This window comes from Pelecanus crispus, chromosome 13 (genome assembly GCF_030463565.1).
Source record: "Pelecanus crispus isolate bPelCri1 chromosome 13, bPelCri1.pri, whole genome shotgun sequence".
In the NCBI taxonomy this organism is placed as follows: Eukaryota; Metazoa; Chordata; class Aves; order Pelecaniformes; family Pelecanidae; genus Pelecanus; species Pelecanus crispus.
The window spans coordinates 21,682,861-21,709,414 of NC_134655.1; the positions used below are offsets into that span (position 1 = coordinate 21,682,861).

The 26,554-nt window shown below is 41.5% G+C and overlaps 1 protein-coding gene across 1 annotated transcript in view; it reads right to left on the reverse strand.

Moving 5' to 3' along the window:
• Positions 1 to 355: 355 nt before the first annotated feature.
• Positions 356 to 26,554, reverse strand: part of DACH2 (dachshund family transcription factor 2) — a 313,020-nt gene continuing 286,821 nt past the window's right edge. Inside the window, exons 9-13 of the mRNA XM_075720636.1 lie at positions 18,269 to 18,414; positions 17,588 to 17,735; positions 13,459 to 13,602; positions 10,322 to 10,387; positions 356 to 390 (exon numbers count right to left, since the gene is read on the reverse strand). Coding sequence (XP_075576751.1) covers positions 356 to 390; positions 10,322 to 10,387; positions 13,459 to 13,602; positions 17,588 to 17,735; positions 18,269 to 18,414 — 539 coding nt within the window. The remainder of the gene's footprint in view (positions 391 to 10,321; positions 10,388 to 13,458; positions 13,603 to 17,587; positions 17,736 to 18,268; positions 18,415 to 26,554) is intronic.

Sequence of the window (26,554 nt, forward strand, 5' to 3'; positions counted from 1 at the left end):
GTTTCCATTATCTAACACTCTACTGCATATTCATTTTTTTCATCTTAAAAGACCAAAAGCCAAGCTGAACTGAGCATAAAAAAAAAGCATCAATTATAATCCTTGTATTACGTCAGCTATTAGGGTTTAGCTCACACTTTTGAATCGGTCATCTAATGAAAGGACAATTTTTTACATCATTCTTTTAAAAAATGTACACACATTTCTTTTTTAAAACGTAATATATATCGAGTATCTGCTTCAGTAAACAAAGCTTAATTTATAAACACAATCGAAACAGCTCCATGTTGAACAGTTTCAGTGATAAACTGGACTGGTATGATGTACAGCCAGTGAGGACCTTTGTGGCTTAAAATCATTGTGCCATCGCTATACAGTAATAGCTACCTCCTTAGAAAAAAAAAAAAAAAAAGTTCTTTTTGGGGGGGGAAAAGGGGAATAATTCCTGTATGTGCTTAAAAATACTAAAACTCCTTTCTATCTCCGGGGACCTAAAAATGATCTGTTGCAACAGGCTTGGTTTGGTATGGTAAGCTTGTAAAAAGTCTCAATATTTCTTAATGACAATACGGCAGTTTTCGATGCAGCAACAGTAAATTGCTCAAAATTGTCCTTCAAGTTTCATGCTACAAATCCTGTTCTTCACACAGTACTGAAGGCATCAAAGGTTGGAAGGGACGTTTTTCATGAACTATATAGTCTTCAAATAGTGATCATTATACATTTTTCAGCAATAGGTGTTTCCTTCAGTACATAATAGTAGGTTTGATGTATGTTCTGTTTTCTGGAGGGGAAAAAAAGAGAAGAAAACCGGTCAATGACGCAGTTAGACATTTTATAATTAACTGAAACTCAGGTGGGTTTCCTTATTTGCTTGTGGACTTGGGTTTTTCCCAGGCCCGGTGAGCGGCTCCGCAAGCGACACAGCTCTGCATCTGCTGGGTAGAGACTATAAATATTTCTATTTGAATTGTCTTCCTGTATGACATTTGCTTTTTAATTGACCGCTCATTTGCCTTCTCTTTTTTCCAGAAGGCAGCCTGGGCTGTGTTGCATGCCGCCGCAGGAGAGACGCCGCTAGCACGGCATCGGCTTTACGACGTACCGTTACTACCTGCGCAAAACCTTCCAGGGAACGGTACGTTAGAACAAAATTGCATTGCAGTAAAAAAAATGTAACAGAAGTAAATCAGTATCTGTTCTTGGAAAACTGTTCTTGCATTCAGAAACTACATTTCTTTTAAAATTATTTTTTTTTATTTAGGGAAACAAGTAGAAAGCCACTTGTTTCCTTCATAAAACCATTCCTAGTTATAGTACCTATCATCAACTGCAATTTTTCACACTAAGCCCAGAGAAAAAAGAAAACATTAAAATGCCCACAGAAACTGAAGCCAATGAGAATCCATATTCTTGTTCATTATACAATGAATCACAAATTCACCCAGCTAAACCCGCAAGTACTGATCTCGAAGATGATAGCAAAATGATAATATTGAGAAGCATTTTGTATAATGTTGACATCTAGCCCATTACTGTTTTACATATGCCAATACCGAACGCTCATAAGGAAAGAACAAGTATTGACCTGCTAACTGACGCTGATCCTTGGAGCAATCTCAAAGTTTGCCACATTTCAATTTCAAAATGCATTTCAGCTATAATATGAGTGATTTATCATTTAGCAGTAGCTGTCAAAGTAACCTCCTAGATAAAACAAAAACATCTGGAACCATAAACAGAGGAGAGCAGTAGCTGAATTTTAATCCAAATCCGACATGTTCACTTCATTAGGAACAGGAAACAGCTAATTAGTAATTGAATGTTTCATGGTTTTAAGGAGGCTCAGACTCTCCAAACAAAGATGATTTAATACGCATTTTGGATGTAAACAAGAATAAAGATCGGAAAAGCCAGGGACATAAGATCTCCGGAGGAACGGTTGGGAGCATGGGAACCTCCGAAGAAGTGAATAAAATTAGCTTCAGGCCTTTGGCTGATTAAAATTATTGTCCTAAACTTAGTGGGGCAAATATTAAAGCCTGGGGAGAGTGTAAGCAGAAATGCAAATACTGAACACTGTGGGTTTTGGTTTTTTTTTTTCTTTTTCTCCTTCCGTTTATTAGGAAGTTGCACATGGCTTCTTTCCATAGCAGGCTGCAGGTGATCTAGCCTGTATTAAAGCTGTACTTCTAAAAAAGGTAGCCACTGGCAGAATCTGCAGGTCAGCACGGCGGCCCTCAAAAGAAAAGAAACAAACAAAAAAAAAAGGTGGTCTTTATAGGCAGTCCAAAAGGCTGGCATTCTGCCCTAGCGTGCTTCCCGTGAGGCAGTAACCCGCCGGCTCCCAAGGCGTCACACGTCCCGGGCATCGGCCGCCCGCAGCTCGCCGCTCCGTGCGCGCCTGGGCGCGGGAGCCAGACTTACACCCGCAGCTTCTTGCCTCAGCACCTACACGGCCGCGCTTGGGGAATTAGTCTGCGTAATGCCAATGGGAGGCAGCAGAAATGAGAGCCGTAACTCGCTACTGCAGGGGCCGCCGGGCGTCAGCGGCACCTTTTGGTACGTTTGATGCTCGGTATTTGTACCAAGACCGCGCGACAGAGCCCAGGAAGCCAGACGTGCTTTCAAGGGAAGAGCTGCTTTCTCAAAAAACGGATCAGTAATACTTTTTTAGAACTTGATATTTTTATTGTCTTTTAAAAATTATTTTTCAAACGGAGGTAAGAGGTGGTCACTGAGGGTACTGCGGGCTGAGGGACTGACTATTTAAACTTTGAAATAAGTTTCAATTTTTCCTTCCTATTCCCTTTATTTCTCATGGGGAGTTCAATGGAGGTATCTGGAATACCTGCAAGAGAGAAAGTAAATGCCAAGGCTCAAGCACAGTGCAGCCACCCAGGAGACATTATTGATCAATAAACAGCAAGTGCATAGTTAAATACTGCCTTTTTTTATAAAGCTCTCAATTATTCTCCAGCAATGAGAATACTTTTTTGTTGCTGTGCAATAAACTGAACTCCATGGCATTAACAACGTCATGCAGCAGCCACCTATGAGGAACTGAAGTGCTAGGAGCAGCTGTGCTACCGCTTCCACAGGAAAGACAACGCAGTGTTGTCAAATTCATCTTTTTGAAGAATATTCACCATCCCTCAGTGTGGCTGACTGCAAGCTACACAGCGTTTCACAGCATTTTACTGTACTATATAGCAAAGATTTGAATAAATCTGTGTGCAATAAATGTATTCTTTTATTAGGTTTATCCCTTAATCAAATATTCATTTATGTGGGCTTCATTCTATTAAAAAATGAAATTATACAAAGGTGAGCAAAAGCGTAGATTTACAGTAGTTTAAAGCCTAATCTCATTCTCTAGGGGTAATATTGACAATATAAAAACTGTATAAATGATATTCCCTAACACTAAAATATGCTTATGAGCCCCCTGTGCATGTTATACTGCTTTACAACCTACAGTGAAATGCATGACTGGCTTAATAAGCAAGACATTTAGAATGGATTTTTTTTTTTTTCCCCCTTCACAATGTATAAGACAAGGGAAGATCTCACAATTTCTCAGTGAGCCAGAGCCTATATTAATAATTGTAATTTTCCCTCAGGATGGTGTTGTCTTCCCTGAGTTGTTAGTCCAGGGTATATACATTAATCTCCTGCACTTTCTTTTAGCAACAATATCATCATTCGCCTTTTTCTTTCAAGGCTTTAATGTGTGTATAAAGGACAAATCCAAAAGCAATAATTATCATCTGCATATTTATTCACTTCCCCCCCCCCCCCCCTTTCTTTTTTCAGCCTATTCAGCATCTCTGACTTTTCTGAATCCTCTGTGAGGCTTTATTTGCAGTATCTTTCTTTTAAGGTAGTAATTCAGCTGTACTTCCATAAAAGTACTTTAAACCAAATTTTCCAGGCGCACCCTCACAACTCGCGTAAAGAGACGCGCCCCAGTAGCGCTGGTGCGCAAAGGCAGAGCAGGCAGGGGAGCAGGGCCACGCCGCCACAGCTACGCCTTGGGATTGCTCAGGGACCGCTAGCACGCTGGAAACGGGAGGAGACACTCACTGGAGGAAGGAAATTTGGGATCTGCTACCCAATGCAAAAACAAGGATAAATGTGTTGTGTCACTGACTGTACATTACTCGTGCAATCTAAAAGATAAAACTGAGTGCTAGGTATTGCAGAGAGCGGAGGTAACGTTGTGAACGGAAAAATCCCGCTTTGCCAGTTGAGAGGCGGGAGGAGCTGGGAGCGCTGCTGGAACACGGGCTGGGCAGAGCCGAGCCGTGGCTGGGAGCGCTGCTGGAACACGGGCTGGGCAGAGCCGAGCCGTGGCTGCGGTTCCGCAGCTGGAAGGGGGGCAGCAGGCAGCCGCGTGCAGAGGCTTGGCACAAGTCTTGAGGGGCTGAACCCCAGAATCGCACGCGATACCGCCGAGTACAGCGGACAGGAGCCGATCCCCCCACCCTTCCCAGGCTGCGTGAACAGAGCCAGCATTCCCATTAGATCGGAGCTGAGCCGAGCTTTGGATGCAGCGACACACGGAAAATACCATGCCATAACAATAAATCTAACTTACAAAGCTGGGGCTAATTAGTTTGAATCAGTCTCTTACTTTGCAGGAAAAAACCAAGAAAAAGCAGAGAACGGTTTGCATCAGCTCCTACTGTGGATGAAATCCCTGGGAACAACTCTTTCCCTAAACCTCTTAGCAAGCAGGAGTGCTGACTGGCCTGGAAGGGGGCTGCATCCAGGCCCCTGCTAGGGGGGGTGAGGACCACACCAATTATGAAAAACACGGAAAAGGATCCCTTCACTACCATGGAAAAAAAAAAAAAAAAAAAAAAAAAAAGAGACTGGCCTGCAGCCAGTTCTCACGTTTTTGGGCTACTCATTCAGCCAAATGGCAACAGTGAGTAAAACTTACTTCTTCGCCAGTTTATTAGTTGTCCAGTAAAACTTTTCCTTTTTCCATTTATCTGTAAATATTTTCCAAACTGAGCAGTGAAAGAGAAAAAAATAACATGGTGAGCAGGGCATGTTTTCCTCTAGCCTCATGTAAGAATGCGGACAGCAAGTGCCGCTTCGGAGAGCAGCAGCACTAACGGAGTTTGGTTGGCTTGCTTTTCATCGCTCGCGCTTTCCTATCACCCCTTTTCCGCCCCTGCAGATGTGCAGTCGCTGCTGCCCAACGCTGGCTGAGCTGACGAGCCCCCCCGGGGAGCAGTACCGGCCCTCTCCTCCCGGGACCGGGGCTCCTGGGCCTTCGCTCCTGGAGGTGCTGCCTTTGGCGTTCCTTCCCCACTTTGTGCTTAGCACTACTGAGTCGACTCTGTCAAATATTTCCTCATCCGTGTTCACAGACCTAAAAACTTGTGCAGCAAATAGGATTTCTAATGGGTAACAAGAGCCAAGGACAAGAACCCGTTCACTGACTACGAACTGTGCGGACGCTGGATTGCCGCTGTCGGTTTGCACAGACAGGGCGGTAACACGGTGGTTCCCGCTTAGGAAATACTCAAGCCTGCTGACACTGAATTACTGACTAAATGTTTTAGCCTTTTGTAAGCATAGAAAGGTACGGAGCGTCACACTCCACAGTCTCCTGGGAAAACCTTTCCCCACCTTTTGTTTTCAGTAAATCACAAAATCTCAGCTTCCTCCCTCGTGTGTGCGTGTGCTTACAGGGAGAGACATTCAGAACAATGCCGCGCACCGAAAGCAGAAATAGCACCAAGAGCAGCGACTCTGTTTGTTTCAGAGCCCGGCATCTGCGTGGCCAGCAGGCGAGCCACGTAGTCCCCGGGCGCAGCGCTGTGGCGGCGGGTACCGGAGGGCCCTTTCCCTGGGGAGCGCCTGGCGAGGCGGCTTCAGCAGCGCGTGGCCGCTGCGCGCCCGGACGAGAGCCCTTGGAAAGAGTGTTTCTAGAAACACCGCGGTATGACACAGCGCAAGGTAACTACGAGAGGGTTCATCATGCGGAGCAGCCAGCGCAGGGCTTGGGCAGGAGGAGGAAAAGGCGTAAGGCTCAAACGAAGACAGCGAAGAACTCGCTCGCCAGGAAATACCAGGCCTCTGTTCAGTTGCATCTCAAGAGAGATTAAGTTTAATCACAGGGTTCTGCCCTTTTCTTACGTAAAATTTTAAGTGCTTGAACGTTTTTATCAGTGAAAGCAAGAGCAAGACAATAGCCCTGTAATTTCCAAGATGCTGAATTTGTCTCTTACAACTGCAGAGTACTCTGAAATTCCGTAGCGTGGTTGGTTTCAGCAGATTGCTGCATTTGAAGGTATAATTTGATACAGTAATAAAGTTGTTAAACCTCTTAAAAACACTACCCCGCTCTGCTCTGTCCCCCTTGCGCCCTTTTTACCATAGGCTGGATTTGAAAGCTGACTGGTTATATCAGAATATTGAAAAAAATGCAGCCCATTTTTCTACATCATAAAAACCAAAATACGTTCCAAACTTCCAGTCCTTCACCTGTGGCAAACGGATAAAAATAAAAAGTTATTCACGGTTACTGGGAGTTTTTGCGCTAGATCTCTGCCAGGTCATTTCAGAACCAAAAGCAGCAGCAGCCCCGGGTCACCCTCCTGTCGCAGGCAGAGTCAACCATGCGTCCTTCGAACCGTGCTGTCACCTCAGGGACGTCTGCCTGCCTGTGCTGCCGCCTCCTTCGTGAACTTCAGAGGCTTTTATTTTTTGTCAATTCTTATCATCAAGTATTACGGTCACATCTATTTTTTAAAATTTTAAGATAACATTGCTTTGCTGATTGTTCCAATATCCCCTAACAATGAAATATAGTAATACAAAAGTTAACTAAGGTATAAACATGCAAAAGGAGAAGTCTCCCTGCGATCATAAAATGATGTTATTTTCTGTTCAGCAGTTCATGTTACTGCTGTTCATGCTAATTAATTAAAGGAGCTGTTGCTGTAATGTGCAAACAGGGAATCTGAGAAACTGAGAGGGCTTTTAGGTCTCGGAGTGAAGTTGAGTCAATCTGGGCGCGGGCAATCAAATGTAATGAAATCACTTGTCAGTGCTAAGCTTGCAAAAACTGTGAAGTTTGACTAGGGAGTAAAAGGATTATAATTAGATTTCCAATAGGATAATAACTAAATGGCAGAAAGCAGTAAAGAGAAAATATTACTTTGTTAGCTAATGGTGCTGCTGTTGGGTTTTAGTTTTTATCAGCACACTTGTAGTTGTGCTAATTTAATTTGCTTTTATCAGCAAAAATGCACTACTCGAATGGTACTTGAATGTCATTTGCAAAAATCATTGATCTGAAGGTGCACTTAATGACACCCAGTATGTTTATTTTATGTGAAACGGAGATTGGTTGATAAAATGCTTGATGCACTATCTTGCTGGCCCACGAGTTATGGAAGCCAGCCCCGAAGGGTATCTGCGTGCAGGCATCACCCTCTCCCGCACCCCTCAGCTATGCAGGCGGCCTCACGACCGCTGCAACCACTACTCTCCTATTTCATCAGCTAAAAAGCTTCTCTCAGATCAAGCTACGCTGGACTAGAAGATGAGGTGTCCGGAGGATGGAGGTATTAGACTGTAAAGTTCAAAAAAAGTTTGAAGTCTCATCCGCACAAAATTTCCGTTCAATTAATACACAAAGCATAGGGAAAATGAGTCAACTAAATGGAAAAGGTTTATAACGCAGATCAGAATCCCAGTATACGAACAGCTTGCGTTAATAAAATCATTTCAAGGAATGAGCATAAAATATGATACGACTTAATCACTGTGAAAGGTGGCTGTGCAGTATTTTTGTGATTTTCCTTTAAACCGTCTTAAGGAGATACTGGCAGTGAAACTAATTGAATTTCAAAGGCAAGACACTGTGTGACTGATAGATTTCTGTCCAGCAGAGCTATTGACAACAGCAAAAGAAAGGTCTGCATTGATGCTAGCGCTTTTTTTCTGTGCAATAGAGAGATTTTGGAAGCTTGGAAACAGCTTTGTATTAGGGCCATGCGTTTCGACCCTTCCTCCTCCCAGGGCCCAAAAAACAAAGGCAGCAAATGAAGGGGGCAATGAGGGAGTGTGCTCAAACTGTTAAAGACGGCAGGGCAATAGTAGCTGTCAAGTACAAAAATTGTAATCAAAGGAAAAGAGAATAAAAAGATATTACAGTATCAGCATAAATAAAAATGAAGGAGATGGTGCTACAGGACAGAAACACTTTGAACACCAAACGAGCTCTACAGAGAGCTTCTCAGAAACCTTTTTATCAGCTGAGAGTGCTTCGCGAGAGAACTGGCTAAACTCATCACACGTTTACGTATGAAGAAGGTGACCGTACTGAAACTGTCAGGGACGTCGGCGTCCGCTGTCATTCGTTCCTGGGGCGAAGACAAGAGATGCTTTGCCGTTGCGGAGCGTGTGACAGCTTTACAACTCCTCTTGCACAAGTCGTGCTCTGCTCTCACAGAGGGGCACCGAGCTCAGACACTGAACGCAGCGGATAGCCACCGCTCCCTTTGTTCAGGCTTTTAACCTGAACAAAAACTTTATGAGCCAAAGCCTGATAAAACTAAAGAATGATGTAGTTGGGATCAGATTAAAAAAAAAAAACAAAAACCCAAAAGAAAACAAAAAAACAACCTGAATTGAAAATCATAAAATGACAAGGTTTTCTTGTGTATCAATAGACTACAGGAAGTGTAAGAAAGTTCTCTTAATTCCTTCTGGTAAGTAAAATGGTTGTTGGAAGTGGCTATGCATCACTTTCCCCACAGTTATTTATAATAATTTATAATTTATTATAATTTATAATTTTATAATTTATAATATTTATAATAATTTTTGATGGGAAGACCCATTTGAGTCAACTGTAAGTTTTTTCCTTCAACTGAAGATTGAAATGAACTAAATGAACTTCCTTTTTTTACCAGATTCTGTCCAGATGCACCTTTGACTCTCGGAACCTTTTTGGAAGAGCGCTGAGCACTCATCTCCGCAGGTATCGGAATTAGGAATATTTTGCTTGTCAAATTTAAATATATGTGTCCTAAGTGCTGATCCAATATTTTGACTATTTCTGGCAGTGACAATTTTCAAATTGTAATATTTAGAGCACAGCTCTAATCATATGCATACATATCTATACACACATATGTTATATGTATATATGTGCGTTACAATAAAGCTGTGATTCTCCTTCTTTGTAATACATAGCATATGAACCTAAAATCACAACAAGAGACAGCAGTAAAAATATTTGAAAGCTTTCCTGTATAGATGACAGATGGACGACAGGTGCATACCAGAGGTATGCAAAGTTAAGCCTTTAACAGTTCAGAAATGCTACAAGTTGTGTTTGTATCTATAACCGTACCGCAGTCCTCCTTCCGTCTCCACAGAAGGGCCCTGTCTTTGGTTACTTCCACGCAGGTTATTTTTTGCACATAACCACTACATGATTCAGCAGAAAGGGTGGAAGCGCTCTAAGCAGCAGCAGTTCTATTGAAACAGGCAGCTGTCTCCGGGCTGCTGTAGTACCAACGCAGAATGGAACGGCGTGTAACGAATACGGCACAGGACTGAAGGGAGAAAAAGGTTGATTTTATAGAAAATCAACACGACAAAACTGGACTTTCTCCAAAGTCAGAGAACTTCTATGTTCAAATTGCTCAGACCAAATTTTATCACAGGTGACTATGGATTTTCTGCGTGACTCAAATAGGCTTGCAGCGGTAATGGAAATAACCCTCGAGATCTCTGTATCTCAGCTCCCCTAAATGATGATCACACAACTCCCTTACTTCCCAGGCCTACGGCCAGAATGCATTTATTACTCTTTGGGAAGCCCTCAGACAATACCCGAATGGTCTGTATTTACAAACAGCCACTGAACAGCGAGGAAAACGGAGCACTATGTAATTGCTCGTAACATGAACGTGACTTTCCTTTTCCACCTACAGTTTCTGTATTTTTTGAAAACACATATGATCTCGATAGGAAGGTAAGGTTCAGAGGTAAAGTATTTTAAAAAGATAAATCATATGTAAACCCACTTTTGAACTAAGCACGTATATCTGATTGCTAAATATGAGCTTCCCACACCTCTATTTAAACAAATTTAACTTCTGGTCTTGTAAAGCATTGATCTTTCAAAGGTTTTCTATATTGAACAGGAAAACAAAATAAAGTTGTGCCATTTACATTTCTCTTAAAGCAGGAAAACAGAGACAAAAACTAGTCTGCATTTCATTTCATTTTTAATAGGGCTTATGATAAACATGTATGTGCTGGGATGCGGTAGATACTGCACCTTGCATTGCTGCACTGTCATGTTGGGTTCCGTTGTGTTCTATTTCCATATCTGGGATTCCAGCATCTGAAAGACGTGACACCGAAGATTAATGCATTCCCCTTTGTCCTTCTCTCATGCATCTTTAGAAAAATATTTATAGCAAACTAGGGTGATCGCCAAGTTACACGGTCTTGCACAAAACATTTGGTCTTCATAGAATTTTCAGTAGTAAATTGTTTCCAAAATGTGCCAACATCACTGGTCTCACAGTGAATGATTTTTAACGTGCTTCACATTTGTCTGACGATCAGATAATAACCAACACATGATATTAATGTGTCTGTAAAATTCTCTTGGAGAATGAGGGCATCTGACATATGAAAAATAAAAGTCGAAATCAAACTGTGATAACATTAAACTACATTGACTCTCCTAGCCGTATACCTGCGAAGTACAGAATTAAAGAATATAGCCAACGCCAGTCAACATGGTTGGGGGTGTGTGCGTATCAGTTTGTATGAGTGTGTGTTACAGGTAAGGACTGTGCAAATTGCATTTAAAAGACTCTGCTCAGGATGTTGGAAGCATGCGTTATCACCCAAAACAAAATTACCTGTGTGATATTATGTGACACATTTCCAGATTTCTGAGAAGAGCTTTCTAAAATGGACTGTGCTCTTTTTTCCAAGTTGAGAAAGAGTCTCATATAACGATATATAGAGTCTCGTATAATGATACGCACTTTTTGAACTATTTAATTTCATAGTGATAATACCTCTGTATGCACAGTCCTCGGGGGTGGGGGCGGGCGCTCAAACACCCCAGGGTGTTATGATAACAGATGCCATTATCCACCTTGTGCCAACAAGGATTAGCATGAAGGGTATGTGATTTGAATCCATGGCACCTCGAATCCTGGAGAAACATCTGCTTCCCTTATAATACAGCACTTGGAAATTACAGCAAGAAAGAAACCTCACACCTGAAAGGGAGCTGCACAACAGCTTTGAAGTGTTTCTGTGCACAAGCCTGTTCTGGACTTTCTTAAGATAGAGAATAACTGCACTGCTGCTTTCTTGGATCACTTGGGTTAGTGTCAGTATCTAGCGCAAAGAGGACATTTTGCTGGTCACCCTACAGCCTGACCGGCAGCCCATTAAAGTCTAGTCCATACACAGAAGAGTAATATGAGTAATATCTTAGTAATATATGTGTAAATGAAATATATGTGATGTATGCATATATAGCCCTATAGATATATATGAGCAAATAAATAGTATTTCTGTGTATACAGTTTTTTGTTATAGAATTACAAGTGACTGTTATTACATAGAGTTTCCCTTACTCAGACTCCTGTTTTGAAGGAAAGTTCAGGGCACTGATCTATTAATCTAAAAAGGTTTGTTCTTTTCAAACCTTTTAGAGTACATGTTGTATATACGTAAAATGACAAAGTCATCTGTAACTAATAACAGCATCTGTTAAATGAGACAGACCGTCAGAGTTAAATTAAAAATATTCAGAATAGCCCTTCACATTTTGTTGTCATAAAATTGTACCTGCAATTAAATTGTGGATTAAGATGCTAATGAGCTACCTGATTTGCATGTGCAATCAGATTAGCATGTAAATATCAGCTTCTTGCAGGCACTAACATATATATGCCTACCTGAGTGTGCCCGCAAATCAAAACGTTAGCAGCCAGGCCCCCAATAGCAGATGTAAAGATCTGTTAATCACATTGCTGGCACGTTGGTACCCTTTAATTTGTGGCTTCCAGAACTGCTGAGCGCTCCTAACAGTAGTGCGAGCGGCAGGCGCTTAGCAGCGATGGCAGAATCTGGGTGCATGACCTTATGGAACATCAGGATGTTAGGTTTTTTCTGACATTCATCTCAAGGTGCTGGCTGTGTCTGTGGGATCTGATCTGGGCATTTTTCTGATCCAGTGGAGGCGGTGGAAGAGGTTTCCTGCTGGCTCTGTCCACCCACTCACCCTTGGGTCACTGTCCCTTATCACGGTGCAACTGCAAGCTGTATATCTGCGCCTGAACCGCCACCACTCGCTGTCACTACATCAGAAAAGCCAGCCAGCTCCTGGTTACAGTGATATGCTGGACTATAAAACCCAGCAGATGAGAATGCCTCTGAAAGATGTTGCTCTCGTACTTAAAGAGTTTATATCTCCTAGGTGCTCCAGATAAATCACAACTCGCAGTCCATTGCAGAGTGTTGCGATGGCAGTTCACGTAGACAGCCTTGCCCTAACTTTAAAAAACAGTTTGGGTAGCCCTCACAACCGAGAACTCAAGACAAGCTAAACTCATTATTTTCCTCAGCAGTTCAGGCAGTTTTTGCAGTCTGCTTATGTTATTACGGCTCAGTTGCTAGCGGTGCCCAAAGTAGGCAGCACAAAGTTAACGTAAAGACTACACGCCACAAAACACAGCAGAGGCTGAACGTAACTCGGGTTCACGAGCCTCTGCAGAGACTTCGGGGTAGGGACGCACAGATTAAACCTTAGCTACAGAGCCTGAAATTAATGAAAACTCAACTAGGCTCACTCTTAAAGATTCAAACCAAAGCTCGGAACTTTGGTCAGAACCACATTAAGCAGGAGAGGCAAATCCTCCCACTACCCAAAACATAATCACCCTGTTTAGGAGATTAACTGATTTGCTTTTGTTTCACAAGAATATTTGGGAAGTATTCAAAACCTAGTCACCTCTGAAAGCTGATATGTATTTAACAAACTTAACAGGTCCTGAGGCTGAGCAAACTTCAGCCAAACGGCTTTTAAAATGAAGCTCAGCAGTTCTAAAAATGAATCTGCTGGGAGAGAAGAGTTCACAGAACCTTATAGGAACCAAATTTCACATTGTCTTAGCTGGCACTGTAACAGATTTCTCTGGTAATATATTCAGCATTTCTTGTCATGTCTGTGTAAACTGCTCGCTCTGTTTCTCTAGTTGCAGACTTACTTATTTTTTTTAATTCATGACCCAGAGCACATGGCCTGAAATAGATTTTTCATTATTTCAGGAAAGGATTGTGGTTTTTTATTCTGGAATTTGCTTTGTGCATCGTCTTATTTTTTTTTTTCATTCAATTAAACATCATTTTAAGCTAACTGTGAAAGGCCAACTAAGACATTACCATTTAACATCCTGAGACCGTCACCTGATGTGGCCTGTTTAAGCGCCTGTTCCACTTGTTCTCTTCTCTTTGATTCAAATTCCAAAGCTTCCTGCAATTTTCTCTTTGCCTTTTTTTCTTTCTTCAAGCGTTTCTGAATTGTTGCTGAAATGCAAATATATTGTAAGAATGGCTGTTAAAGCACAATTAATATATAATGGAGACAGTGAAGGCGTTTATGTTCAATGTTCAAGGGCCCAGTTCTAGCTCGAAAAAGAAAAATTTAAAATCTGGCATGAATCTGATATAAAAATAAAAAAAACCCCAAGCCATATCCTGTAGTGAAACGATGAACAATCTGAAAGGGCTTTAGATCTTGTTAAAGATCTTAAATCTTACTCTCACTCTGGAACAGTCCCATGGAGTTAAGTCTCCTGACCAGAACGTAGGAGTCTCAGAGCCAGCCCGGTGGTTCGCGTTACACAGACTTCACCAATTTGGACTAAGTTCCAGCTACAGTTGTGCAGTTTGGTTAAGTAGATCATTGGCTTAAACTAATTTCTAGCAACAGCAGCAATGTGCATCCTCAAAATGAAATAAACCTCTCGCCCTTCATTCTACTCGCTTCCCTTACTGCTGAGAATTATATCGCACCCTCCTCCTCCAGTGGTTTTATCTAGAAAGATCATCCAAACACGCCGCTAATGTCTCCCCTGACCGCTCCTCATGGATGGAGGAAGTCTTCTGAATGTGTCAGAGCTTCAGTTTTAGTTATGTTATCTAGCTTTAAAAGGAAATTAAATTTATTTTTGCAGGCGAACTGTCTGCGTGCAGTTTTGGAGAATCTGAAATGTCAGTAGCAATGGTGTACAGAGTGAAGCCCCATGGAATTAGGTGGTAATTTTTTCGGTAAAAATGGAACAGCAGTTGGGTGAATTTTGAAGCAGAATAACTGAAATAACAAGAACCACTGCCCACGACAGAAGCCAGGTGTAAGGCTATTGAGAAGCTGGGTTAAGTGGGCACATACTCAAATGAAAGACCAAATGCGTAGAGCAGGGGTACGTACTGAGCAACACGAGTACTTTCACACTTCATCACTAGTGGGAGAAAAAAGGAGGGAAAGCCAAAGAAAGGAGAGAAACAAAAAAGCATTGGGGATGTGCTGAGAATCTCAGACAGAAATTAAAGGGAACTTCCCAGGCAGAAAGCAGGTTGAAAACAAGCTTATAACATTGGTAAGTAAATCAAGTATGTTCTCTTCATTAGTAATTTCTCCTTCTAACTGAAGCACTCTATAAAACGCTGTATTGTAGCCGGCTGTTTGGACTTAAAAGGGGTAACAATGCAATAATACAGGGCTCCTGTACAGCTTTGCATTAGATCTCAATGCACTTTGCAGTCATCTCATCTCTCTTTTCCAGATGGAAAGCAGAAACAGTGCCTTGACAAAGAGCATCCACAGGCCGTAGGTACAGCCATGTAAGATTTGGCAGAAAACAGAAGTATTCCTAACTAATCTCAGTCTTAAACCTAACTATAAATAAAGTTAGAAGTACGACTAGAGAATTGCATAGTATTAATTGCAGCCAGATGATCAATATCTTCATTGGAAACTGCTGACATTGGTTATGATTGTATTCCCTCACCTATATAAATTCAAGCAATAAAATGCACCTTTTAAACCTTTTCCTTTTCAAACCCTGAATCTTAATCCCGTATTTAACCTTATTTTTCACCAGCACCAGGTTACCATTACTTGGGCCAGAACTACATCTTAAAATTCCTACCTCTGCCAACAACCACCTTCCTGCCGACTAACAGACTGCCCTTATTATCCTTATTAAACTATCTTTAACGGGCTCTTACACTTGTTTTTTCACCAGTGCTGCAAGAACACTCTCTTGCGTCTCTTCTTTGTACAACCTGCACCTCCCTTCCCTGGTTTAAACTGCTTGGTAGGATCTCTACAGTCCCATCGCCACACTTCTGCTGAGTGTTCCCTGCAGCCAGAAAATACTCTCCTCCTGGGCACCGCTTTTGTTCCAGGAAATCTGCCATCAGCTGGCACGCCTGATTGGCACGAGGAAGACTGGTTGCACCGGAGGCTGATGCCCACGTGCTTTCTCAGAACCAGCAGGAGAACATTTTTTGGCAAGCTCTGGAAGGGGGTCAATGACCACTTCCGTAGCACACCCCAGCCCATATGACAGTGCTACATTTCTACGACCCATCGCAGCTCATGCGGAGGATCGAAGAATGCTTTTGTATTGTGCTGCTGCTGCTGCAGTTCATATGTGTAGTCAAATTCCACAGAGCAGTACTTGATCTCATGGATTCCTTATGGAATCAAACAAATGGAGAAGCAATGGCACCAGGAAAGATAGGTAAAACTAGCAGACTAAAAAAATTTCAGTTTAGACATAAATACCCTTGAAAAATTGCTATCTATTTTTGAGCCAAGTTTGTTAGCATGTACACTCTGGCAAATATTGCTTGCAAGTATTGTTAAAATGAAAGTTGAATTTATACAAGCAGCAGTTTGCATTCCCTTTTAATTATTTGCTTCTCCTGTACATTAGATACCTGTGAATTTCAAATCACAAAATATTGTTAGAACATTTACTAAAAAATTTGGAAAAATTCTGGGAAAATCCACAGTATTTGTGTAACTTTTTGTGACCGCCTGTTCACTTGAATTCTTACTGACTTGTACAGATCCTTCTGGATTTGTGAATGCTCCAGTCAGGGTTAAAAAAAAAGGATACCATTACATGGGAAATCTCTGAGAGACTTAATAAATTATGTCAAAATGTAATCTGTAGAACGTAACTTTGCAAAATTGAGCAACCCAGGTGAAAAAGCCTATCTCGGATTTTATGTGCACGTGGCGATGACCTGAAAGACAATTCTGAGGACACTGATTATTGGTGAAATTCTCTTTTGAGCCAGAAGCCAACAAAGTCTGCGAATAGCTTAAGGTTTTTGTTGACTTAAATGTGACTCAGGAGGTGCATAGCGTGCTGTCTGCCAACAGGGAGAGAAGTTTTGTTTTAGAGAAATACAGCAGTCTCAGCCACACTGAGACTGGGGTGATGCAACATCTCTGAGCACCCACTGCAATTTAACAACTTCAGTAGCATTTACTGACCCTTCCCAACTCGACTAGAAGTGCCCTTCTTCGTTGCCTCTTACTGAGACTTGGCGCTGCAGACAGCTCTGTTCTACACACCTAATTTCAATTCAACATGCACAGGAAGACAGCACTTGGCACCTACAGTTCTGGTCTTATCTAGTTTTATCTTTCTGATTTCATGGATGTAATCTAGAAGTAGCTTTTGGCACATAAAGTACTGTTCCTCTCCTTTAAATGCAGATTTGAATTTTAAAAAGAATACGGCCTTCTTTGCAGTATCAGAGCGAAAAATTCAGATTTACCCATTTAATTGCCTATTATTATCAAAAGCTTCTAAACAGTCATGGTTTTGTCTCAGAAGGCCCCATATGGGGAGTGCTATTGTGTCTCGCTCTCCTGATGGAAAAAAATTATCTAGGGTTCTTTGCTTCAGATCTCGCACTTGGGTAGACAACTTCTTGCAGTTCTGCCTATTTTGTTGCACTGAAGTTATCTACAAGAAAAACTAGCTGACTAGCACCTAAACTAGAGAAATGTGGGCTAGATAAGTAGTAAGGTAATGAAAAAAAATCAACTAAATACCCAAATTACAGACACATTATCTCTCTCACAGTAAGACTGATTCTCAGTGTTTGGAGGATAATAGCAGAAAACAAAAGAAATTAAAGCTGTCAAATGAAGAAATCGGGCTGGGAGTACGCAGGCGGAGTGGTAATAATACATGTGAAGGCCATGAAACTGAATCAGCTTTCCTCCACAGAACCAGCCAAAACTCTCTGTGGCCAGTTGCCCTCCAGGAAATAATCCTTCAGTCACTGTTCTGTCTGCTTACAGAAAAGTGTGCTTCATTCTGCTTTTATTAAATTTAAATCTTTCATTACCAGTGCTAGTCCACTGCTGCATTACACTGAAGTATGAATGTCAGTTAACTCCGAGTCCTCAATAGCTCCAGCTGGAAATGCCAAAGGGTTATACATTTAATAGATATCCAAACTCCATTTTTCATTCACTCACCTCTGCTTTGCAGCTCAGCTGTGAGTTGCCTTTCCAAGCTCTCTCTCAGTTCTCTCTCTCTACAAAGCTCCATCTTTAACTCTTTCTTCTCCTGCTGTATCTGCTTTTCCTGGACTCTCGCATTGTCCACAGCCACTTTCAGTAGGCCCTAAAACACACACAAATGTAAGATCTGAAAAGACCGGTTTGCTTCAGCAGTGACAAAATTCATCCATTTGTTTCTTTTACACCCTCTAGGAAAACAGAAAAATTAAAAGCAGGAAACTATAGACCTGGAATGCAACTGGGCATTTGAAGTAGCTAAATGTTATATATGAGCAATTTTGTGGCATGGAATCATTCAGTATAGCTTTTGCTAATTCGTCCTACTGATGTGGGTTATTACAAACGGAGTGCCGTATCATTGCTGACCTCAGTCAACTGCAGGGAGAAGCAAAGGAGGAATAATGAGACTGGTGAATTTTAGTATGACCATTATTGCCGACAATTAAGTCAAAAAGACAATATATAAAACCCTTTCACGATCGATAATGCCAGATAGTGGAAACCTACGCGTTACATTAAATAAAAGAAATCAGAATTGCAGATACAAAATAGTTTCTGAAACTTTTTAAAGAGATTGAAAAAGAAACACATTTTTTTCTATCATGACATAGCCTGGCCCTATAGAGAATAATTTACCTGAATGTTGGTTAATAGTGTTTCTACTGATGAAAGACCATCAGCAAAAAGAAATGGCGCCGGAAATCCAGGAGGCAAGGCCTGTCCAGCCAGTTGGACTTTATCTAAGGTTGGTTTCATTATTGGAATGGCAATTTGGACCTCTTCTGTAAAGATAGGTTTAAAAGCAACATCAGAAAGCATTGGAAATATAGGTAAATGTAATTTCTAGAAACTAGCATTCTGTTTACCTGGAAGTCAAAATACAAGCGCGTTAGTAAAACTGACATTGTTTCGGTCTTTGGGCAGCTGTCATTGATGCTAAGGTAAGTTTGCATAATAGTACAGAACAATAATAAATATACTGAAGACTACAACATCGCTGTCATAGAGTACAGACTATTATAGCTCAAATTCTACGGAATTACACTACAGAATTGCAACAGAATTACGCAGTTCGTTAAACCTGAATGACCTTTCTTCATTCTACCACGCTTGCCATTCTGTGGTGTGCATTTTTTGTTGCTATAACCTTGACAAGATTCTAATCAAGAAATGTATCGCATCTCTTAACGCCTTTACCGCCACCCTTCCCATACTCAGCAGTAAATAACCTCCACCGAGTCATCCCCTCCTGCTTAGCCAGCACCAGCTCCAGTTGTCAGTAAGGTGTCAGCGCAGGTTTTCTTAACAAGTACCTTGCTACTGTCAGCCTTTCTAGTCACAGGCGGTAGCCAAAAATGCTTTGCTGAGTTATCTCTACCGGAGGTGCAGAGCGCGCTGGGTGGCGGGGTCGGGGGAGCGGCCGGGGAGGAGAGGCGCAGGGCCTCGCTCCTGCGATTTACGGCACAGAACTAGATTGATGCGTCTCTCACAAATTGTAGGATCGGGACCTGGTAGCTTCCCCTTCAGTCGCTGTTTCGAATAGATCATGTTGTTATAGACCGAGCTGTGCACAGACAGTAGAAATGTGTATCCGGAAAGAAACAACAGCATTAGCAATTATTTTTCAAAAATCCTTTAAATTTTGTGATGAATCAGTACTACCACCAATGAACTCACACTTTTGAATAGGATAATTTAAACGCATTTTAGGATAGTAAATGTATCCCCTTCTCTCAGATCCCTATGAGTACTTCTTCCCCACACATGCATTTTAAACATGAGGTTAATTGCTGAAAACCACAAAATCAAAATCTGCTAGCAGTCTTTAGAGCCAAACTCCGTCCACTTCTTCCACTCTGAAATGTTAAAAAAATATTTGTGTGTAACATTCCAGGGAAAACCAGTCTATATATATTATGTTCCTGCACTTGCAGAAATCATGAAGAATATCTTCTCAGCAATTGCTTTTTAGTAAAGCTTGCAACTAATGTATTGACCATAAGTTCGTGATGCATGTGTTTTCTAAGGGCAACTGCGCAGCCAGTCCTGATAGTTCCATTTGTCAAGTGCCTTGGTCGTATTAAAGCCACGATTTAAACCATACCACATTCAGAAGGCCTCCTTCTCCCACCTCTCTTAGTAAAAACCAAACCCAAACCCCAAAAACCTCAGCAAGAATCTGACAACAACGAATTAAACGACGGTGTCTCCACAGCAGTACTATCACCTAGGTGCTCCAAACTCCAGGAGCATCTATGGAGCAGCAAGCATTTTTTGCTGTATTTCTACAACACACCTACTGACAACGGACCAGGAGCGTTAGCAGTTTTCAAGTATTGTCTGAAATCCCTCTTTAGGGAGTATTTTGTTTTCACTGTGTGAGTTCATTAAGTGGAACATCTTTATAATGACTCTTCAGGACTAACAACAACAAAAGCCAGCAACCTCTACACACCTTCAGAGCTCTCATTTTAGAGCTCTGTCCATGTAATTTAAATGATCCATTTAAAAAAACCAACTAACTCTGGTTAACATACGTGGAGTTCGTGCTGATTCAGATACACCATTGCTCTGTTTAAATATATCAGTGGCAGAGTTTTTAAAATAAAGCGGTAAGTTGTTGCGTATGATGCCACACAGAAATATCACCTAAGCCTTGGAGTCGCAAAAGGCTAAACAGAAGTGGCATTTGAAAAAGAAAGTAATGCATGAAGTATGCATAACAAAACTACAGCTGCTTTAAAAACTCTCGAAATCTCGACTATTTGGAGATGAAAGTAATAACATTAAATTGGCCGAAAGGAAAATTACTATTGACTGTGAAGACAGGTTGCATGGTCTATGGTTTGTAATGTTACTGTACAGCAGATTGAAGTTTCAAAATAGTATTACTCTTCTTTAAAGAGATAGACACAGCTAAATTAGGTGCTGCTCGCTGCAGTGAGGATCAAATGCAAAAAGAATCATATTTCATCAGACCTAGTCAGCACCAGGAAAATAAATAGAAATATAAGAGGTATGCAGGCAATGATTCATTTTGATAATCTGGCCCAAGAGAGACACATAGAGACAGCACACAGATCTAAGCTTCTACCAAAAGACAAATAGGACACAGAGGGTGGGAATTGGGATGACAGTGTAGCAGAGGTCACATCGATTTTCAGCAGCAGTTTTCACACAGATGAGATAACCCTGGACTCTATTTGGCCCATTGTTCATATCCTACCTGTCCCAGAAGCAATAAATTTCCAAGTCCCAGAAAAAGGGCAGTAAAGAAGAAGGATTCTACTTATGACTTCTTATGATTAAGTTTTTGTGCTAACCAAACATGCTTTGCAGACCAAGGTCACATTGCATGTTAAAGTCTGTAATAGCTGAAAACTAGAAGCAGCATATTATGTTTTAGCGTATATGGGTGGAAACTGTCAAACCATTCATCATTTTTTTTTTCTGATTGAAATCACACTCTGCAAAGATGAATGATAAATGCATTAGAAATCTATTTCAATCTTGTAATAGGTCTTCACATCTGAATGGTGTCTACATCTTGCCCATATTCTGAATAAGTGCACAGTTAGGCAGAAATTTATTAGCTAGACTGGAGAAATCATAATTGGTAAAGCAATTAAAAATGGCATGTGTTGGAAGCATTTTTTGTGGATTGTATCCAATGTGTCTCTTTCATAGGGAAAAAAGATGTTGATTTAAGCATTTTGATTTTAAAGAACACTAAAAATATAAATGCTAAAAGCTGCACTCACATATCGTACAACGGAATAAGCAAGAAATAAAGCTAGGACAACTACAATCTAACCAAGGACACAAACAACCTTCCTATTTATTGAAGCAAAGTGGGAACTACTTTTATCGAGCTTGTTTGTTAAACCTGCCATGCTTTATAATAGCATTCAGGAATCCATTTAGAGTGCAGTCTTTTTATTTTAATTTCTAGCTGGCATCCAGATGAATAGACAAAAGCAAGAATTATATTGCAGAGAAAAGAAAAACACAGTAAACACTAACAGTGAATGGAGTATTATCCCAGGGAAGCACATGGAAATCTGCTAGGAAGTTTCTTGTTCTTAATTCAGTATACTAAAGTATTTCATCTTCTGTCTTCTGAGTTGCAGAAATAGAGATTGGAAAACGAAGCATCAACCTACGGACTAAACGCAGCACTGGGAACACGAGTAACGCGACTTGCTCCCTGCATGACAGTGCATGGCCCAAACCAACAGGCAATTTTTATTTGCCAGCTGGTCTATATTCTTTCCGAAGGCATGTTTCTAAATCCGTCGTTCATATACCTGATACACTTGACATGTCACGTCCCTCTCGAAACACGGCAGAAATACTAAAGCTACAATTTACATATTGCCTAACACTAGTTAGACCACCAAGTTATTTCTTCACATACACTTCAAAACTTTATCCGGAGCCGCATAAACGTTATATGTAAACCTCACCTCAAATAGCTTGTAGAATATAACTCATGCATAAAATAAATACGTGGCATATGGAGAAGTGAGTAACAATTTATACAAAATTTATAGTTATTAATCAGTTAGTTACTAACCAAGACTTTTGATCTCAGAAAGCTTCCAGCCAGCATTAATAAGATGGGTTTGAACACAGATGGCAGCTGGGTCACTCCTTTTCCCTGCCTGTGGCATACAATTTAGAAACCCAAGGACTAAAATGGTTTATCGCAATTCTAATTCTTTGAGCTCCATATCTGAGTGATGGGGATTACATGTAATGGTCCGTAGTTACAAAAGAACAGCCTGGACACACTAATGGACCTTTCTGACCTTTAATAAAATAAAACAGAGGATCCGCGACACCAGCCGAGTTGTACGTGCTACTCATCTCTGAAAATAAGATGCTACGTTTTTATTTGAAATAGCGTTATTTGCCCAAAGATCTTACAGAATCATCCAAACCAATATATCTTTATAGTGGCACGAGGTCCCTTGACTTCCAGTTGTATACCTACTTCACAACAACAGTGATAGGCAGCCGTGTCCAAACGTGGGCATTTTGACAGAATTAGGGCCCAAATTCTAATTTTAGACTGCAAAAAGCAGTTTTCCAAAAAAGTGAGACTTCTTATTTTAGCTTTAAACCTTGGCAACTTCTGTGCTGCTTAACTGGAAACGAGTAGAATTTTTTTCTTTCACAGTAATGTAAGGATGAAAACCCTGTAATTTATTTATTTATTTCGAATATTTTGTATCTGTAAGTCTGCAAGGACAGGGTTATCTGTCTTCAGTGCCTTAATAACTCTGAAAATCCTCCATAAACCTCTGCCTGCCTTTCTTCTCCCTCACTCATTGCTTCTCTGCCTGGAGCTGAGCACTCCTGTTCATCAGTGAGAAAAGAGATACCTCCTCCTAAGCTGGCACCAATCAGACTTAGAAATTTACTGCTTTAACCTTGTGATTCAGGTGCCAAATTTAAAGTCACTGCTGTTTTTCTTAATTACAGTCCCTGAATGAACAGGGTCAATGAATGCAATTGGGGAGTAGCTGATTAATCCAGTGCACTAGCTTTAAATCAGACTTTATTTCATTTTCCAGTGATTGATACCACTTGATAGCACACAAGCATTTTTCACTACTGAGCTTTGCCATAAAAAAAAACTTCACTTTAAAAATAGTATCTCATCATTATATATACATTTCCAGGCTGCCTTAAAAGCTTTTGGAAACTATCTCAGAACGGTAACATCAAGTATGCTCCGCTTCACGGTATCTGCGTCCAAGCTGCCTCTCACCTATGCACTCTGAAATCAACTGATTTTGTCCTGAAGAAGTGTTTAATAAAACCTTTTCCTTGTTTTCAACACAGGGGGAAAATGTAGACCACGTCTGCTACATTTAGAGCAACGTGCTGGCTTAGGAAAAAATGAGTATTTGGAGTAATAAAGAAAGAGAAAGCAAACCGTGCAAGCAAGGCATTCACCACGCATCCCTAGACCTGCTCTCAGGAACCAGGCGGGGGTCCTGAAGGACGTCACGGAGCAGGCCCTTAGTGTTTGCACAGGAGAAGGGGGCAAAAAGCGGAGAAATTAAAATTTCACTAGAAAAGGCTGAAATTACAGTTTACAAATTGTCTTTTATCTGTGCGCTCTTTATCGAGAGGTGCGTAATTATACAGCTTTGACATTTTCATCAATGTACTCTCATTAATAACACAGAAAATTATACCTATTTATAACTTCAACTTATTTACAATATACTCTGATGTTCACATGGCACTGACGGTAAAAACACCTGAAAATATTTCATTAATTCAAACCTTAAAAAAAAGGACCCGAGTTAGATGAGCCGCTAGGTTTGCAGTAACAAAAAAATGGCATTGAGAAGTGCAGTAAATCACCAGCCAGGCATCAGAACTGCAGTGCTTCACTGCAAGGAACGCCAGCCTGAAGTTCCATACGTACAGATTAAGAAAAACAAATACAACTGATGTCACCCGATGAAATTCTGTGCATTAAGGAGAACCACAAGTACAATTAAGGCTACTAACAAATACATAAAAAGCCTTCAAAAACGCTGTATTTACGTTCACAACAATTATTTACAATTTATAGCTTGTCTGTGTTACTATTATTATTCCTGCTTTCTCCGATGAGCTGCTGCTCCTCAGGCAGGTTTTGGTAATCTGGATTCCGAAACATTTAAAGTTGTTCTGTGCTTTAAGTCGCTTCTTAATCTACGTAGGAGCGTACGTACTATCAATCTGCATTTTCCATATGGCAATTTAAAGTAACTAGTTACTTTCAGCTAGTAACAGTACCTTGTCATTCCTCACGCCGACAAGAAGCATTATTTCTACTGACAACAAAGAAAAGTGAAAATGTGAACTATTCAATAAAAGGCTAGTAATAAAATTACTGTGGCGTGGAAGGAAGGGGGAAAATGAAACAAAAATCAACAAAATCCTCCTCATGGCCATTATCAAGGGGTTATAAAATTTTTCTCAGCTAACTCTCCTATTAACATTCACAAAGGGTTTTTTTCTGTGGTGATTTTTAAGCATCACTGTAGTCTGACTGTTCTACTGAGATTTTAAACTGTCAGATGAGGATGGGTAGGAGGAACTTGCCAAGAAAAAAAAAATTCTTCAATTTTCTTGGCGGATTCAGCTTTTCCCTATTAATGTTGAGATTATTTCTTCAACTATTTTATTGCAAATATTTATGACTCCATATGGAACAACAGATGTTGAAGGGAAGGGATAGCAGAAAAGACTTCATTTTCAGCAATTACCCTGCTACTTGTTGTCATACTGTAGGTGTTCTTAGTGCATCTATTTTACATACCACCCTGTCCTTTCACACACTGCAAAAATGTCAGTTTGGATAATTAATGTAATAACTTTAGTCCAAATCATTTCCACAATATTCATTTATGAAAAAAAAAAAAAAATAGGACAACAGGAGGAAGAAATCAGGAAGGAAGGGGGAAGATAGAAATTGCTTTCCCAGTCCTTCCGGAATATCTGATCAGGAGCCGGTTTCTTGCAAAGCTGCGTTCGGTCCTTAATACAAAATCTTTCCCTTTTTTCCTTCGAGACAGATTCCAGTGAATGCCACCAAGAAGAGAAATCATACAAGAACCGGAAAAACAAAGCTACCCAAGAAGCAGTACCATAAACAGTAAAATTATTGGATAAGCAAGGTGAAGAAACACGGGCTGGGTGCGATGAAGACAAAAGAGGAGCAGGCTGACGGTGTTCGAGCTGAAGAAATGCCCGTTCACTGAACCGTCAGCCCACCCGCACCGGCAGCCGGAGCCGGCCGGAGAGTGTCGGTCCCCACCACGCAGACGGCAAGGTCCGCTCGCAGGCCACCGCGCCTGCTCTGCCACGTCCGCAGGCAGCACGTGCACGCCAGCTCCTGGCCAAACCCAACTGCGATTAGCGAGGCGTCACGTTCAGGGGAATGAACCGTGCTCTAGCGGTACCCACCAGCCGTGCGCGGGGACCTGGCAAGGAGGGGGAGGGAGAAGGGTAGTAGCTCAGTCCCAGCGCCGTGCTAACCCCAGCTACGCGGCTTCTGGACAGGAGGGAGCTCCCGGGTGGCGGAACGTGCAGGATGGGCAGGAGAAGCTGGCAGCTGCCTGCAAGAGCCACCTACGCAGGTCTGCCTGAAGGGCGAGGCGCGCGGTCGTGGGCAAGCTCTGCTGACGCCGTGCACGTCCGTACAGACGGTACCCAAGAACTGATGAGCAAAACCGTGTACCCAAAACCAGGCCGCCTGTGCCTCCACAGTTCGGCAATCTCTTTCATGTCCCACTCATTGTAATAAAAACATACAACGTGCTTTTAAATAATTTTCGTCATCTGCTCCCTTTATTGCAGTATTTGGTAGCGTAACCAATAATTTGAAACAGATCTCATTAGAAAGATTCCGTTTTTTCCCATTCACAAACCCCACACAACTATATAAATGCTTCCAGATAGCTGCGATCAGTGGGACCAAGTTTTCACCAGTACGGCAGATACGCTTGTGTTCCCATTTCGCACCTGAAAACTCCACCCGCCTGGTAAAGCTGCAAATGTGCCACCAGGAAAGGCTTTTTTGAAGTCGTCTTCCCTGTCCAGGGAACTATTCAGATGTCAGCTGTGCATATGCTAGGTGCAAAGTCTGTGTTCCTAATTGCGGGCAAAACCAGGCTGGAATCGAGACGCTCGTTGCCTTCTGGGGTCCAGGCAGCGAACCTAAGTCCTGTCTGGCCAGAAGGGAATCCAAAGGCGCGCAGAACTGAGCGATAAGCAATGGTGTTACTCCCTGACATCAAAGCTTAGCCATCACCAGCAGAACTGACTGGAGGCCAGGGAGCCAGCTGCGGAGCTCTGGGCGCCGTCAGAATAACGTAAAGGAACTCTAAACCTCAAAGTTAGTAAGTCTAAGTA